Source organism: Daphnia pulex, chromosome 12 (genome assembly GCF_021134715.1).
Source record: "Daphnia pulex isolate KAP4 chromosome 12, ASM2113471v1".
Classification (NCBI taxonomy): domain Eukaryota; kingdom Metazoa; phylum Arthropoda; class Branchiopoda; order Diplostraca; family Daphniidae; genus Daphnia; species Daphnia pulex.
The window spans coordinates 8,865,269-8,883,340 of record NC_060028.1 but is presented as its reverse complement, the minus strand read 5'-3'; the positions used below and the strand labels follow the sequence as shown (position 1 = coordinate 8,883,340).

Genomic DNA, 18,072 nt, shown 5'->3' with positions numbered 1-18,072 from the left:
CGTGGTCGATTATTTCCAACCAACAACAAACAACTTTCGGAAAGAAAAAAATCCATAAAAGAGGTCCGGGACAAATGATTTTATTGATGTCATGTGTAATGTGTTTTTAAAATTCATACCGAATCGTTGCTCGCGTTTTGGATTATTCACGTTTTCTCCGTTGTTGGGTGTGTCCCTTGATATTTGCTCCCGCCACCCGCCGAGTCGTTACGTGAGCGATTAAATTGAGCTGTCAAATCGAGTCCGTTTGAATTCGAGGCATTCGCGTGCGCGACTTGGCTCTGATCTGTGCGGCGTGTGATGCTGCGGGAATGCTGGAATGTTGACCGAAAGGTTGCACGCGGTTACTCATCCGAAAAGAATTACGTAATCAAATCATGGCGAAAGCGACGGATTGCTCAGAAACGAGTTATTTCTTATGATTTCAATACGGCGCCACTTTGATTAGTCATCTGACGTGTCGGGAGGCTGGGCTGGCATGAAGATGATGAGGTGAAACGCACGACAATGAGATTGGGAATGAAACGGGAAGATGAAGAATAAGAAGAGCCCCCCTGCAGGGTAGAGGAAACAAGCGGAGCGTGAGTCACTTTAATTTTCATGAATTCTCGGTACGTCGAATCGAAATGTTTGATGTTTTACTGCCGAGCTGCTGCTGCTGCTCACGGCGCTGCCGGCTGGCGCGTTAGATGGCGTTCAGGCACCACTTCCGGTTCCGGTTGACATTTCCCGACCTCCCGAGACTTTGGGACTTTAGTAGCTGGAAGGAAACCATCTTCTCTCGTGCATTTTCTTTTCTCGGAACCGATTTGATTCAGTTCAAAAAAAAATTCTTTTCGTTTCTTTTTTCGTGAATTTTGTCTACCGAGAACGACCGAGAACCGGCATTTCTTAATTGTTTCCCGCTCATAAAAATTACCCTTTTTCTTCCTTCTTATCAATTTCGATAAGCCCGCCGTGAGAAAATGCCGTGTCGGAAGTGGGAGACGTCCCATTCCTACCACCTTGTTCCGCCTACCCCCTTACAACTCGTTCACGTGTGTATCATTTTATAGGATCGGGATATCTCGTCGAAAAAGATAAATTGAAATTGGCGGGGCAAAGATCGTCTGCTACCTTTGGACCGGGAGGCGATAAATAGTTCCGCTTGTCCTTTATTTCTTTGACGCTCTTATCTCTCTCTGCGCCGCTCTTTAGTCTTTTAATAAATTTATTTTCGAGATTCAATATTTGCCGAGCCGGTGTGCGGCCTACGTACAGAGTGCAAAGGAGATTATTGATAAGATCCTGCTCCCCTGCTGTCCCAGTGCAGCGTGAGGCTGCGTCTTCTGCCGAATTTTAGATTGATAATCCGTCACATCCGGAACACCTTAACCTTTTGGAAAAGGGTAACCATGGGAGACACCGTTGATGAGGAGGGAACGCATTTCCTGGAACGGGAAACTGAGCAATGAAAGAGAAACATTTCATTCATCCAGAATTCACAAAGTGCAAACACGAGTTTTTTCTCCTTTTTCTTTTTCTTTGATAAAAGTTTTCATCGGAAAATTCACTCGTGGAAAATGTCACGCCGGAACTGGCCCACCTTTCTCTTTTTATTTTTGCAAACGTCAATTTATTTTTCACATCATTACCAATTAAAGGTGAATCACGACGCGCGAATCGTCTGAATGAATGATTTTATTTTTAGCATTGGGAATCAAGTGGATTAGGTCGACCGATTTAAAAGTTTCGATCGGAATGGCAACAGGTATAAAAAGGACAGCCGGGCGACAGGTGAACAAGCGCCGCACGGCATAGACTCAATTTCTCGCAGGTGAGAGCGCGCGGCAGCTCAGAACAGAAAACCCTCAAGGTGATTGGTCCAAGTGACGTCATGGAATTTACAAGAAACACGTCACCACTTTTTTTTTTATTGGTTTGTGGTCACGGGCGCCATCTGAGAACAGGCCAAAATAAAAAAAAACAATGGCCGTTTTTGCAATTCTTACGTCACCGTTTCTTTTCTTTTTTTCACGCGTTTAGTCACAACATTTTTTTGTTTGGATAGCGCCCGTTCTGTTTGCTGCGAATCATCTCGACGAAGTAAATTTGGTTTTTATTTTGTAAAATAGTAAAAAAGAAATGCGAATGTCCTTATATGGTCATTGACGGTTTATACTGCAGCGAAAATGGATTCTATCGCGTGCCCGCGTGAGGGGCCCTATACGACAGAAAATGTTTCTTTACTTTTAAATGGTGGAGGAGGGTGGGGTTGGGTGGGAAACTCCGCCACAGCGCCGGCGCAGACGTTTCTCGGAACATAACAAACAAATATAACGTGAAAAAAGTGAGAGAGAGTCCCATTTTTCTATACGAAAGATAAGCTCTCTTTCTCTCCTTTGCTGCCTATAGCGTGAATGGACGTGACGTCACATGTACCGGGGAGTGGTGACGTCACCCCGGTGCTGCGCCGTGCGGGCCGGGCCCGCCGCCATTGGGACGGGGCGGAGCTTGGGTCTTTCCGGTTTCGTTCATTCATAGAGCCGTGAGTGGACGGCATTTATCCTCAGTCTCCCGCCAGACTTTGTGCAAGATTCACGTGTTTACAAATTAAGTCTTTTGCACTACATTTTAACCCTGTCGTCACACTACTACACGGAAAACAAACAAAAAAGTTGTTCCTTGGCGCGTGAATTGAAATATTCAAATTCATCACGGAAACGATTCAAATTTTGACACGACAATTCCGTTATTAATTCCCCTGCTTCCGTTTGAATCGACATTTCGACAACAATTCTGGCACGTGCTTCTCAACTCATTTGACCGCCAAATTCAAAAATTCATACAACGAAATTAGCGGGAAAATTTGAACACCCCTAAAAAGCCCAAACAAGAAAAATAACGAGAAGAAAAATTACCAAAGTCAAAAGAAAATTTTTACTTTCGATGACCATTCCGTCGGCATTCGGTGGTGCACGTGTTGTTTGATTGTGCGGACTTGTCAATCATTGACCGGCCATCGGGTAGCGACCAGTCGCTGAGTGCTTCGGCGGTTGGCGGAGGAGCCCCACCGGCACAGACTGGTCCAGAGTCTCCTCGTTCGTCCAGTCAACTATTGCCAAGTGCCGCAGTAGTTTCGGGAGGAGCTACCAGTAGCCAAATTGTCGTCCATCCACAATCAAGCGATCCCGAATCTTCAGCCATGATCATGGACGGATTGGAAACCATGTCGTTCGGCGAGGCCAACGTTCACTTTCATCACTTGCTCAACTTTGAAACGTTCAAAGCCGAAATGCCCGACGATTCGGCCAACGTGGCCGGACTCGGGCGAATCAGATCCGACGCCAACAACATCAACGACAGCCTCAACACGCCGGGCATTTCCAATTTTATGGATTTGCCCATCTTTTCTTTCGGACCTTCCACGGTCCTGCCGACTCTTCCGTCCGTTTTCAGCGGTAAGAATTGTTTTCCCCTATCCCGCCCGTCGGCTTAATAATTGTAGTAGTAGTCAAATACCGTAGTAGTAAGGTATTTGTTTAGTTATTATCTTGATGCGCTACACAATTCGGTTTGTTCGGGAGTCAACGTCATGGATGGCCGGATGACGTCACTACCCTTCTGGCGATTTTCGTTCAGTTTTTCAAAGCGACGTCGTCGTTTTACTGCGGTGGTTCTTCCGAAAAAGACGCGTCACCTTCGTGAGTGCGCTGAATGACAGGTAGATAATCTGACGTCAGTTGCAGAGCTCACGTCATTGTTTTTAATAAATAAAAAAACACGAACCCAACCGAAGCGCTACACATCTACAACAGCGAAGGTTACGTGATTTCTCTAATCTGGACGGGACAACTTATGGTCCATACTTGGCCACACGCGGGACGGGCGCAAAATCAAAAGGGCGGCGGGCACACACAAGAGGAGAGTCTGCACTGTCCTATCTTTGGTGTGTGTTGTGTGTGAGAGAGAGTGGCGCGTGATGTCATTGTCTGTTTTATCTCCTTGACGTCATTTCAGCCGGTTGCCCATTGGCTGGTTGTCGTGAGAGTTGTTAAGCCACAACACACACACACGACGACGACTATTCTCAATCTATATAGACGGAAAGTAAAGAGAGAGAATAGTCGGATGGCTATATCCAGCTTTGTCATGCTCCTATTTTCTATCCACACCAAGACAACAGGTTTCCCGAGATTTTTTGTTTTCCTCCTCCTCCCGACTTTTGTTTAGATTTTCCAGGGCGCTTATTTTCCGTGGCAACTCTCGGCTGGCGTGACCAGAGCAGCAGAGCTCCTGGCTCACGTCCTATCCATTTTGATCCTGATTTCTTAATAGACTCCACCCACCGAAGGAATTGTTGTCCCTGGAAATTGTTGATGGATCTTTTTTGATGATTTATTGGATGAACATCCAATTGACAGTTTGTTTTTTCTGGTGGGGGGTGGGGGAGTTGAAAAGTTTGACATCGTCAAAAGAACAAAAAAATATTAAGCGGGAGGAGATGAGTGTAGTAGTCGATCGATCGGCGTTTTATTGATTTATTGTTCGATGGTTGTGTTCTCGGTGCCGCCGCCGACGTCGTCCCCTCCCCCCTATCCCCCTGCCGCTTGGGTTGCTGCTCCGGAACCAAATAACGAAACCGCTCGACGACTAGCGCTGGGCGCTGTGCCCGGCGTGCGCGCGCCCAGCGCCGCCCGTCTCTCTTGTACATGCAGTCAGCGTATACACACACACAACTCCGGCCGGATCAATACAAAGCGGAATTTCTCCCTTCTTTTTCCGTTTTTCTTCTTTTTTTTTCCTCTACTACGTACATATCCCAGTGCGCTGCATCGCAAAGAGAAAAGTGGGAGGAGGGGAAAATGAGGCAACAAGAATAACGGACCGGAAGTGTATCGATCGCCAATTTCTCTGCCAAAACATAAACAAACGCCAAAATGATTCATCCAATGGCTGAGCTTTTGCGCGCTTCTTCTTCTTCTTTTATTCTTTTTTTCTTGTTCGTCCTTTCAAGGTTATCGTTTTAAACTCAACGTCAATTTCATCTTTTTGAATGTGATTACACACAGGCACTGGATTGGATTCGGATTTGGGGTTGGACGAGCCGACGGCGGCTGAGCTGCAACAAGTTGAAATCGAATCGAATTGCGGGAGCAGAAGTAGCAGCAGCACGTCCAACGAGAGTTCCAGCACCAGTTCCAGTTCCAGCAGCAGCTCCAGCAGCAGCTCATCCTCCAATTCTAGCTGCAGTAGCGTTGTCGCAAGTCCCAGCGGAATTGTTCTGGTCGAAGACGAGCTGGAAGTGGCCCTGGTCAGTCCCGCCGGCCCAGTTAGCGACAGCCGCAGCGGCCCGTCTCTCAAGAGGAAGGCGGAAGAGACGAGGATCGACGAAGACGAAGACGACACATCGTTGGAAATGTACCCGACGGACGGACTGCATCCGCACGCCCAGGTGTCGGCCCAGCAAAGTCGACTCATGAGCTACCGCGGAGTCTTCAGCTCGACGGCCAACAGCGGACCCGCCGCCTCGGCTGGAAGTCACGGAGCTGCTGGACACCTTTTGTCATTGCCCGGTCCCATGCCCAGCACGCCGGACATTCTTTCCCCTAACACGGGACTGGCTTCCATCAACTGGATCCTCAACACGGCCGCCGCTTCAGCCGCCGCCGGACCGGACGCCAAACCTTCCATCATCAATCCGCTCTTCTTCTTCGGCCATCAACCGGAGCAGCAACAACCGACCGATAAGTCGTCACAACATCACCATGCGCATCATCAACAGCAGCAGCAACAACAGCAGCAACAACAACAACATCACCAGCACCATCACCATCACTTTGATTCATCGCAGCACGGCCAGGACATGACGCAGTTGGTCCAGCAAAACTACGACAGCCAGTCGATCGAAATGGCCAAACATTCGAATTCGTTCCAGCAGGCGGCCGGCGACGAGTCGTACGCTTCGGCTCCTTCCAATCCATCGCCGCAGCAACAGCAGCCTCCGCCAAAGTACCAGTGGTCCGGTTTTTCGCCTCCGCCGCCTTCCGTCGGAGATTACGGAGCGGGGCCGTTGATACCCAAACAGGAGCCGCTGACGACCATCAGCGGAGGTGGAGCTTATCCGGGCAGCAGTAGCGAAACTGGAGGCAATTACTCTGCGGGCAGCTCAGCATCCAGCAGCGCCGGGGGAGCGTCTTCCGGACAGGTCCGTCTGGCGGATTACACTCCGTCAACGAGCAAAGGACACGAAATCCTGTCGCAAGTCTACCAGCAGCAAGGCGGAAGCGGAGGCAGCGGCGGACCCATCCGCCTGGTTCCGGTCAAAGCCCGTCGCTATCCAGTGCGTCCGAGCAAGACGCCCGTTCACGAGCGGCCCTACGCCTGTCCGGTCGACTCGTGCGACCGGCGGTTTTCCCGGTCGGACGAACTGACCCGCCACATTCGCATCCACACGGGTCAGAAGCCGTTCCAGTGCCGGATCTGCATGCGGGGCTTCTCGCGCTCCGACCACCTGACGACTCACATCCGGACGCACACGGGCGAGAAGCCGTTCGCCTGCGACCAGTGCGGCCGCAAATTCGCCCGCTCCGACGAGAAGAAGCGACACGCCAAAGTTCATCTGAAGCAACGGGTCAAACGCGAGTCGACGTCCCACCGGCTGAGCAGCAATTCGGCCGCCGCCGCTTCCGCCTCGGCCCATTCGTCTTCATCCAATTCAACGGGCCAATTGGGTGGGGCCCGGAGCGCAACGCAGACTCCATCGACGACGAGCCGGAGCGCCGTTTCGTCCCCGTCGGATGTGATCTCAGTGCCATCGTCCCTAGCTCATAATATCATGTGACTACGTCAACAAATGTATCCATCATCATCCTAACAGAAAGAAGAAGAAGAACCGCCAAAATTGTCTTTTTAAGCGAAAAGTACTTAGCCGAAATATTTAAATTTTTGCACAGACATTAAAATTAGCGCAAACGGGGCATCTATAAAACAGCATCGTCACTTTTTGAGATATGTGGGGAAAAAATTTGATTTTACAGCTGATATTAATTATATTGTTATGTATTATATTCGTGTTGAATTTGTTGCGTGTCTTTCCTCTATTCGCTGCATCGGCACAAAGTCCTCCCCCTCCCCACACACACAGACAATTGGGTTTTTATTTTGGGTTTCTTTTGTATTGATTTCAAAAGAAAAACCTTTTTATTCGGGAAAAGACAGACCTCAGTGCCATCGATTTGGTATATACATAGCTCCTCTCGCTCCTCATTTTCATTCAATGACATCCACTCTAGACCGTTGTCGTGTGTGTCCATTTTCAATTAGACCCGCCCTCCCTTCTATTCACCTTCACAAAAAGACGACTACTACTACATCGCTTTCTTCTCAATTTGATCCCAAATTGTTTTCCTGTTTCTTTCTTTTTAAAAAAAAAACAAAAAGTTCAAATGAGAGGAGCTCACGCGCTGATGATGTGTGTTTTACTAAATGTTTTTTTGAAAAACAAGAAACTAAATTTAATTAAATAATAATTACAATTTTATACCGATGTGTGTATACTATTTTTGGGCTTTGGCTGATTTTGACACATTTTTTAACAATTGATATTATTCATTCATTCATTCAATCATTTGTGTGTGTGTTAATGAGCTATTCAAGAGAGCCCCGTCTCGTTAAACAATTAGTTGAGGATGTTTGGTTTTTAAAAAATTAGAATGGGGAGGAGCACTGTGTGAAATGATATAAAAATCTATACTCACTATCGATTGTTTGTTTTTCCTACACACATATATATATATTTACCTGTTGATGTTTTATTCAAATTTTTTTGGCTTCATTCAATGGGGGGAACTTGTTTTTCTTACTCCTACAATTTTGTCTTTGAATATTTGTGGCAACAAATTTCAATGAAGAAAAATCCGGCACACCTTGTTTGTTTTGATTTCCCCCTGTTTTTTCAATTGCAATTCCTGACTGCAACAAACTTTTTGATAAAATTTTTACACCAAATAATTTTTATTTGTTACGTGTCAAACAATTTTGATTACAAAGTGAATTTGGCGAGGTGATACAACATATATACTATTGAATTTGAGAGCAAACAACTTAGCACACACAACAAAAGGAACTCACACAGGTTTTATATATTTAAATTTGTTGTATGTAAAAGACAAACAAAATGCATTATGGAGAGTTTTTATGTAACGGCCATTTTTCTCAATGTTGCGGGTTCGTGAAGAATCTGATTATTCTAATATTTGTAACTCTTGTTCAACAATTTCAAATGGATGTTTGTTTTCAGTGTGTGAATGAGCCACTTTTGTATGTTTTGGATGGCCAGAGAAAAACTGAGTGCCACCACAATTGACACACAAATAAAAGTATACGAGGAGCCAAACCATTTCGACAAAAAAAAAATTTGCAAAACCAAAAAAAGGAAAAAAAGAAAAAGAATTTTGGTTGGCTCCTCCCATTGAAAAACAAAATGATTTCGTTCATTTATTTCAAATCAGGTAAACTCTGATAAATTTGGCATCGTTTCAAAAATGAAACAAGAGTATGTATCACAAAGTTAGTATATATCCTCCTACACATACACACACACAGATAGTCGGCTGCTCTCACAGATCAATAAAAAGCCAGTCATGGCGTCCAAGTGTCAACCCCGGTACCTACTATACAGTCGACGTACAACCTTTTGTTATTCCGCCATCACCCATCTTCAAAAAGGTCAATCTAATCGCAAAATGGAGCAAAGTTGCACACACGTACTCCCGTCACTTATTACTGCTCGTAAATTTGTGTTGTTTTTTTAATTATAGGCAGAATTACGTTGGTGGAGGAATCAATCAACTAAACATCAAACGCATTATTTGCTCTCGTCGTGATGAATGACTTGCTAGTTGTTGTTGTTGTTGTTGTTGTGGGGTGGGGGAGTTGATCGGTGCAATGATGGTCGATGCCCGTTCAGAAGATGAAGGGGGGGGGGGGGGGGCTCCCGAATTTTATGAATGAAAGTCGAGGACGAGTATAGGACCCCGTGAGCCCCTCGGGGTCACGAGAGTTTCTATGGGGCGGTGTCGTGAGTGCTGCGCGGGCGCCGGTGCCGATCAATACGTCTGACGTCGGACCGCGTTCGCTCGAACAAACATGGCGACGAACTGCGTGAACGACGTGAACGACGTGAAGGCGCTCTGTATGTGGAAGCGATGCATTAAGTGGAGGGTGGTGGGAGGTGAATTCTTAGAATGTGGCAGGAGAGAGAACTCGGCGCACTGGCTCCTCTCTACCGGCTCCTCTTTTGACGTCACTTCCGCCGGAGTCAAAAAATAAAAAAAAAATACCCTCCAGCAGCAGTAAGCGCATACCGGGAACATACACACAAAAGTCTAAACCATGGCTGCTCAATATTACACACACACAGATACAAAAGGTAGGAAACATTATCATCGTTTGATCTCGTTATATTCCGCCGGGAATCGACTTATTTGTTATAGACGCATTTAGAATATTCAACGGAGAGCTTCCCTTCTATTCCGGCGGATGAACCTGTTGATACAACCACAAATCCCTTCGCCATTGTTCCCTCTCACCAAAATCTCCCTTACTCGTGCGTGTATTATATAAAGCTGGCAGGGAGCTTTATTATTTTGCCTTTTTTAATCAAATGCTGAATCGACATCGACCCACTTGATAAAAACCGAATGAAGCCCCTGGTGATGACGTTTAATTCAGGTCAAGCACGACGACGTTTTGTTCGAAAGAAAAAATGGTTTTCCCGCCATGTTCAGCAGTTTTTCAAACTGACTGGCGGTATAAATTGAGTGTCGTGATTGATTTATCGGCACGCGGGACAGAAATATACCCCACGCGACCAGAATATCTACAAGAAATAGTACGGGACTGGGTCATTGCGTCAATGCTTCTTCTATTATATCCCGCCCCGTGTCTGCAGTTTGCACGTTGCTACCGTATAGTCCATTTTACACTGTGTCTGTGTGTGTTGTATTTGCTCGTGAGCGTGTGCGTGAAATCCGGTCAGTGTTTCCTTCCTTTTTTCCTCCCCCCGTCTGGCATCACGTCGGTTCAATAACACGGACCTTGACAGTGTGTTGAATTTGTACGTACGTCAATTGACACAATGTGCAGCAGCAGGTCCATTGTTGGGTATCTTTGCACGCGTTTAATTGCCATTGCACAGCGCGCGGCTACGATTTTTCTACGGTCGAAATTCTCATTTAAAGGCAACTAATAAATGGTTCTAGAGCAACTTTATACCGGCGATATTGCTTTTAATTATGTTGTTATTTGTTTGGAGAACCCGAAAAACATTACCCCGAGATCATGTAACAGGAGGCGGTCATGTTTGATAGCTGAATAGAGATGAAAGAAAACAAAAAGAGGATAAATGTTTTTCCAAGGACCCTCACCACCTGTCGAGGATTCTCGTATGTAATAGCACTGTGCACACACACAAGTATATATCAGTGTGTGTGTGTGTGGCACCCCTCCACCACCCACTTTTAACTCCCCGCTTCGGGGCCGGAAGTGGGAGGTTTCGATCGAATTCACGACAGACACGCCGAAACAAAAAAAAGAATTGCTCACGCTTCGATGCTCACATCTAGCGGCCGTAATATTGACTTTATGATTGAAACTGTTTCCATTGCCATTTGGCTCTTGTTATTGTTAACAGTTGGGTTCACTTTTCACTTGTCATCGACAACACATTTCGCCACGAAACAGATAAGGAATTTCTCGGTTTTGCTGATAGAGGTAATATTCAACTTTATTCTCGAAACAGTCTCGTGCCAATTCCTTTCCAAAACGAGACAAATCTTGCCTAATAACAAATGCTATGAATTAGAGTTTCCTAATGGGTTTAATGGGGGGGTCATTTCGAAAAATACCTCTTTTCTTTAGGGTTTAATTCTAAAGAAAGAGGCTGCTGAGCATGTCTTGTCAAAAGAAATGTCTACATGCATAATTTATGTGCATGTTTTGGAAAACCAGTAGGATGACTACATTCATGTTGTTGGGATTTCATATTACTTCAGCTTGAATGAATGAAGCACGACTCATCTGTCTATACAAATGTTGGGAAATGAAAGAAAGGTTTCTCAATTGGGACGATGTAAGTGATTTACATAATTCTACTGAAGACCTTCCAATCACGTTGACTGATATTGTACCAATGTACCATTTAGTCTGAATAATAGTGGCTAATGGTATTTCCATTTGATTAAGTAATCTCATGCGATCTTGTAATTTTTATGCAAGATATATCAATTTTAAATTGTTATGCATATGCTAAAATTTATTTCCAGTAATGGGGACCAATAGAATAGTGATATATTTTCCTATTTTTATTTAAATATTCATGATGTTATCCTAGAAACTTTCACCGTTTTCTTTATGGTTTTGCGCAGAATGACATGACCAGGAACCAGGAGCTTCCAGCATCGTAAATTTTAACAGCACGATGCGATAAAAGGTGTATCGTATCCCTACAGGCTCAAGAAAAGCTGAATACTGAATATCACTGAATCTCATCTTCTGTTGAAGACGACACATCATACCTGGTGAAGTTGATGACATTGATTCCGAAATCTGCCTGTCGCCAGCTCTTTCTGATTCCTGTCCTGTTGCTGAAGGTACACCTGTTTCGAAAGTAAAACTCTCCAAAGAATATTAATTTTTCAGAATAGAGAGTTTTGCCGAGTAGGTCGAAAGTTCTTCTTTAGCTAAAGCTTATAAAGCTAAAGCTCTTGCTTTATAGCTAATTTACTTATTTTTCATTTATGTTTGCGTCGGAATGGTCTGTGTTAATTCTGAATCCGCCATACTGACCTTTCCAAAGGCAGTGATCTAATGAATGATCCCAAAAGTTGAACGTTAGTCTTCCTTTTCCGACTCATTTTTTATTGATGGTCGCGCACTGGTGCTTAGGCTTAGAAGTCTGACTTTTGTTGTGTAATGCTTTATTGCAGTTAGTGGTTTCGTCTCAAGGATGTTTTCTGGGATTGTTCGCTAATTAAGTTAAAATGATCATTTTCTGCCTTACCAGCGTTCACTGTCTGGTTTTTCAATTAATTTTTGCATTCAAAGTCAGTAACTGTTCTTTTTAAACGATCTCCGTTCGATGTTCTCCATAGTTTTTATTACTAATTGGTGTCACTAAACATTTTTTTTTTTTAATTTGAATTATCCGAAGAGTTTCTGAACGAGTTTTCGTTTCCACCAGTAAAGTTTTAGTTGTCGATTGTCTCACATCCTTGTCTCACCTCCCTCTGAATCCCAGAGGGTTACTTCTCCAAAGGTGAAATAATGGGTATAAATTGAATAAGACAGCCCTTCGGTTTGCTCCGGTGATAGCGGTATTTGTTCTTCTCTCATAAGTCATATTAAGTATTTCTTTCTTTCAACCTAATTATTTATACTCAAGTAGAAAGAATACAAAGTACAAACAAAAAAGTAAATTGTAAATTATTAATCAACAATACATCCAAAGATAATTATTAAGTTATATTAATCATCAAAACATATTGTTGCAGATGGTCCCAATTCATGTCGGAAAGTGGCGTTGGATAGTTTTCATTTTTTCAATCCGAAGTTTCTAAGTTGTCGGACGACCTGTACTGCCCAGTCGACAAAACCTAGACAACGCCCAGGAACATGGCATCAGACAAGGCGAAGAAGACCTCCGGGTAAAATACCTAAACTTCATTCAGGTTGCTATTTTTTTTGTTTACATGCAATAACGAAGTGTTATTGTGAGTGTTGGCTTGGTTTGAATTCGAAATTCAGAAACCAAGTGTGATGCTGTTTAAGCACGGACAAAGGGACAATGTATTTAAATTTGAACTTTGAAACCTTATTGAAAAGGCGTGAAAAGGCTATTTGTTGATATAATATAATGTAATTTTTTTTAGTTTTTTGTAGGTCATACGCTATTTTGATTTTTTTAATGAAATGAAAAAAAATTCGCAAACTTCCCTTTAGCTGACATGTTACTTGAACGCTTCTTTTTTCTAACGCTAGAAATTTGCCTATTTTTACCGATGAATTCATAAGTAAATTCAAGTTTATTTCTGTGCAACTTGTTTGTGATGGGATTTATTCCGTATGTGTGTTGGATCACCTTCATATTTCTTGTTATAACGTGTAGGAAGGAACGCGGAAGGCAATTAGCCAAGTACAAGTAGCCTACCATCAATTCTTTGATTAAAAATCGTCGTTCTGCTGAATGCTCCACCCTATTAATACAGGTAAGAACCCAAAACAGCTTAGTCACAATTGTGTGAATACCTCTTTACATTGATAGTTAATATTTATCGTAATTACTCTATTGATGTTGGTAGGTCACTAACCACAGTGTAAACTTGTTTTTTCAATCATGTTTCTACAAGTAAAGCAAGTATTATTCTCCCTTCATAAATTTTAAACTCTAATTTGATGCCATGAAAATTTTATTTTCTTTCATATAGTAAGCTATGGGAACATAATCAAGGCCATTGGGTAATCTTCATCAGGAAACTTAAAGAAGTCACATGAAAAGATGCAGGGCACATACCAACATGTGTTGTATTTTTCTGAATGTTTTACTCAAGCAGTAGGTAGCAATAATTTCAGTTTATTGCATTAATGTTGGAATGTTTATTGACATATTTCCTTTAGATTCAACATGACTAACTGTTTGATGCCAAAGTTAGTTGGAACTCTCACAGATAATCTTTGCTGCTGCCTTACAGCCACAGGCAGGAAATGATTCTTTTCTTCACAAAATTGTAAGTTGTATTATTTGTCTTGACCCTCCATACTTGCTGTTAATATTATAGATTGTTATGTTGAAAAGTTGAGGAGAATGATCCGAAATAGCCAACTAAAGAATTTGTGTGTTGTGCTATAGGGAAAGCTGCTGCAGTAATCTAGTGTCCATCACGCCATCCCCACTTGATTCATTTCGTGTCAGCTAGTGAAAGGCGTCACGAATTCAAATTTGGCTGCTGCGTGCTGTCTGCAAGCAAGCAATCCAATTGGCGGTCGCTAGGTGGCGCGAGTGTCTTCAGGGACCAAATTCTGCCATTTTGATCCATGACACAGCAGAAGTGGGATGCCGGTGTGAAGTTTCGCATGATGAAAATGTAAAGGTATTTTTTGTTAATTTCTTAGGGTTATAAATATTTAATGTTCAATTTCGATTTGTAAATTTACAGTTCAATACCAATTTGTCAAATCATCTAACTCGGACTTGAGTGCCTGTTCATTTTGCCGAAATGTCGTGCCTCGTGTGTCTTGCTGCCTGTACCTGTACGTCTCGTGTTCTCGTCCCATGCAAAAGCAAAAGTAATTATTTTTATCCAATTTCCTACTAAAGTACTTTGTTAATATGACTAGAGCAATTTGAATACCTTGCCAATTCTAACTTCCTTTGTAAAATTTGAGATATCGGAGAGATCTGCTGGACTGTGTAGTTTTGTCTTAGTCCTTGTATTCATTTGTCATAATGAGTCCTGTTTAATTTTGTACACATGTATTTCCCCGATGGTAATTTTTTTATTTTCTTAAATAGGTCCGCTGTTGGTTACCTTGTTGCAGCCTGATGGTGTAAGATGTGATGAAGACTAATTGAACTGTGGTTCCAGTGTTATTCAGAAGTAGCTGGCGGTCTCCTGGAGTAGCCTGAAGTAGCCTGAAGTAGCCTGAAGTTGCCAGTGGTATCCGGGTTGCTGACTTTAAATATTTTTCTCTGTTCTCATTTGTGTATTTTGCCCTGCCAGTCATCCCGTGTTGCTGACTTGAAATATTTTTATCCATTTTTATTTATGGTTTTGCTCTGCCAGTGAGCAAAATGGTTGAATTGGTTTCATCTGTTGTCTTTTTGTTTTACTTGGGCAGTATACGATTGTGGCAAACTGATTCTATGTCAGTTTTGATACAGTCGACAACTGCTAGATTAAATTCCGGCTTTCTGCACCAACAAAATAATAACGGCACATGTTATTATCGCGGTTGGGAAAGTCACAGGCCCCCCCCTCCCTGGGGGCCACAAAATATATATGAGATTGTGTTAAAATAAATAAAAAAAATAAAATGTATATAAAAGTGGTTTCAAATTTTAATTAGAAGAAAAAAAGTGGAACAATGAACATCGCCAATTTTTTGCGAAAAAGACTTAGTAAAAAAAAATAATGGTGGGTTGTTTTTAGCAAAATTTAGAAATTAATAAAAATTTGGGCAGGAAATGAGGTATATATTCATTTTATTGGTAAAGATAATAATAAATAGTAGAAAAATGTTGGTTTCAATAATTTATTTTTAAGGTCATGTTTCTGATTTAGAGCAAAACGTTAAGAATTGTTATGGAGGAAGTAGTTAATTGGATCATTTAAGTTTGTAGTTTAACGAATCTCTCATAGAATTATCAAATCTCATTGCAACTCCATATTCCATCATAACATTACTGAATTTCACACAACCAACTGAGGACATGTTTTACTTAGGGAAAAGGGACAAAAGATATGCATTTTTAATTGGTCTAAATTTAAATAATTTTTAGTCTTGAATTTCAGCAACTTCTCCTCAGCTTCACCAGTGGATCAAGTGTGGAACGGCAGCATCCGATTGAACTGAAACAAAAACAGATATTTAGTTCAAATCAATAATTAAATAAAACATTTCATCCAGCATTACCTCAATGTGGGTACAGGTAGCAAGAGACAACAAATGCCAGACAACCATCAGGCAACACCAACTATCTTGCACAAAAGCTCAACACTGCATGGACACCAACATGGTAAATTGAAGTCTGAAGTTGAACTGCAAGTCCTCAAAAGATCCATTTCAGTTCATCTCTCGATCAGAAAATAACTGCCACACCACTGCACACCAGACATCACCACCATTAACAGCTCCAGACTGACCAAGGAATCCTACAAAGCAAAAGAACATTAATAAACCGAGAACACTTACAAACAAATAAAAAGGGGAAATTCAGTTTTGTGTAAGAAAAAAAAGTTTAAAAATTACAACTTTTCACAAGCCAATGAAAGTCTTTTCACAAAGGCTATTTACTTGAAGCAGTTAGATGTCATGTCTTCTAAATCAAGAATTTGATGCCCAATTCAAGTAAACTCTAAGCAAAGAACTCTACAATGACTAAAAATTTAAGCAAAATGCTAACCCACTGAAGTTGCCTTATTACAAGTAGATGTTACCATTTCAGATTTCCTGTTTTCTGCACATTTTCATCTCAGAACATGGTAGACCTCATCACAGGCACTTGTTGACTTGGCACTTCATGTTGAGAACGATCTCCACCAACCTGTCACAAAATAAAATAGATTAGTAAGACTTTTCAAATTATTATTAAATATAGTGCATGTCTTCCAAACTTAATTCAAGTGCATCTCTTAATTGAAAAAATTCACCAAACAAATCACAAAAAATATTTGCAACTGATGTGTAACTTAAGATTACAAATGTATGAAATTGGTATTTTAAAATATTCAATTTCTATCAGAAACTAAATCACAGAATTTTAATGTGGAAACAAAGTCTTAGAACTATCAAGTTACTCAACATTATTACTTGTACTGTTCTAAAGTACTTTCACACGCGACGAAACGTGCAACACGCAGCAAGAGATGACATTTTGAGAACTTTGAGAAGTGACAACAGGCATGGCCACATGGAATTCGCAAGTATTTAAGTCATGTTACCCACTTGCCCTCAAATTAACGATAAAATACATTTACATCAAGCATTAAAGCAGCAATTACCTTCTTTTATGAAGAACAATGTCAGATTGTCAGGAAAGAAAGTACCCAGCAATAACTAGAGTAACCTTCTCGGCCAGCGTCTCGGAAGAAAAAGAATGAATGCTACTTTATCGTCTGAAAACTATGATGAGTTGATACCAACACACTAGGGCTGAATAGTTCAATCCCTAAACACACTAGCCACCTAGTGACAGCCCTTTTTTCGAATTTTTAAGGGATGTTTGCGATTTTTGATGATCGATTTTTGCAATTTGCAAATATTCTACCATCGAGAGGGCTTTTGGGCTTTTTCCAAACTAATAATTATTGATTTCATGACCAAAATTATTTTAAGATCTTGGTGTGAAGTTGAGTACTGAGTTATAATTTGTTGAAACTTGCAAAGCTGAATGCACTGTGTTGTTGAAACATTTCTATTTAGAGTGACTGCAAGGAATACAAAAAAACTGTTGCCTATTGACCTGGGTGTTTTGTAGAATGAATGAAGACTTGCTGATAATGGCCGGGGCCGGCCGACAGTAATTGTTTTTTTTTGAAAATAGACCATGCATTACACCACAGGGCTGTAATTCATTAAGTTTTTCGGTTTCATTAATATGGAAAATCACAATCTCGCTACTATCATAATAACAAGTCAATAAATTGCCAGAAAAGAGCTCTTATCAATGCTTCTACTCATGCTTCTACTCCAAATGATAGTAGAAAACTACTAAATAATAACAAAACGCCATCTATTTCCGATAAAGAATAATACTTAACATTTGGCAGTATTTCATGACAAAAAGAGGAGGAAAGAAGAAAGATACAAACTCTTTCGAGTCTTTTCCAACATGTTCATAGATGCCCAGACAAATTTCCAACAAAACGCCATCTATTTTCAAGAAAGAAGACTTAACATTTGGCAGTATTTCAAATCTGACAAGAAGAGGTGTTGGCGGAAAGATATACAAGCTCGATCTTTCGAGTCTTTTCCATTATGATAGATGTCCAGACAAAATTCCCTCACAAGTTACAAAATCTTACCGACTTCAAATAACGAAATCCTTCTTTTGACTGCATATTTAAAAACTACAATTTTAAACCATGAAACAAAATGAGAATAATAATACACAATCTTTTATCGCCCAAATTCTGCGGTTAGTTCCGGATTGGGTACGAAACTAACTAGCATAATTTATTAGTCTTGGGAATTCAGTAATCCCTCGTCGGCTTCTACCGACGGATGAAGTCCATGGAAGAATGGTGAGGGATTGTTCTGGAAGGATATTTAGTTACATGCCAATAAATTTCAATCACCAATCATCAATGTTGC

At 41.8% G+C, this 18,072-nt stretch overlaps 1 protein-coding gene and 2 long non-coding RNA genes across 9 annotated transcripts; 2 read left to right on the top strand and 1 right to left on the bottom strand.

The window, feature by feature from the left end:
• The first annotated feature begins 309 nt into the window (after positions 1-309).
• On the top strand, positions 310-6,858 carry LOC124209557 (Krueppel-like factor luna). The gene is made up of 2 exons (XM_046607601.1): positions 310-3,440; positions 5,052-6,858. The coding sequence occupies exons 1-2, from the start codon at positions 3,185-3,187 to the stop codon at positions 6,821-6,823; spliced, it is 2,028 nt and encodes a 675-aa protein (XP_046463557.1). The 5' UTR covers positions 310-3,184; the 3' UTR covers positions 6,824-6,858.
• Positions 6,859-10,039: 3,181 nt separating this feature from the next.
• LOC124209554 lies at positions 10,040-14,983 on the top strand. 7 transcript variants are annotated; one of them, XR_006880956.1, is made up of 10 exons: positions 10,186-10,755; positions 11,409-11,633; positions 12,534-12,710; positions 13,148-13,247; positions 13,341-13,396; positions 13,467-13,595; positions 13,657-13,766; positions 13,889-14,129; positions 14,196-14,325; positions 14,552-14,983. It is a non-coding gene; the product is annotated as an uncharacterized LOC124209554 (long non-coding RNA). The 7 variants fall into 7 exon arrangements; XR_006880953.1 differs by having other exon boundaries at positions 10,192-10,755; positions 12,534-12,686; positions 13,341-13,387; positions 13,467-13,591; XR_006880958.1 differs by having other exon boundaries at positions 10,197-10,755; positions 13,341-13,387; positions 13,889-14,123.
• Positions 14,984-15,277: 294 nt separating this feature from the next.
• Positions 15,278-17,628, bottom strand: LOC124209553. Its single transcript, XR_006880952.1, has 4 exons — positions 16,761-17,628; positions 16,197-16,303; positions 15,673-15,911; positions 15,278-15,608 (listed from the first exon to the last, which is right to left on the bottom strand). It is a non-coding gene; the product is annotated as an uncharacterized LOC124209553 (long non-coding RNA).
• Between the last annotated feature and the right edge of the window lie 444 nt (positions 17,629-18,072).

What these genes read in the sequence shown, in the direction of transcription:
- LOC124209557 (XM_046607601.1), top strand. Translation starts at nt 3,185, where the DNA reads ATGATCATGGACGGATTGGAAACCATGTCGTTCGGCGAGGCCAACGTT. An exon ending in TCTTCCGTCCGTTTTCAGCG is followed by an intron (nt 3,441 to 5,051) that starts GTAAGAATTGTT and finishes GATTACACACAG; the next exon opens with GCACTGGATTGGATTCGGAT.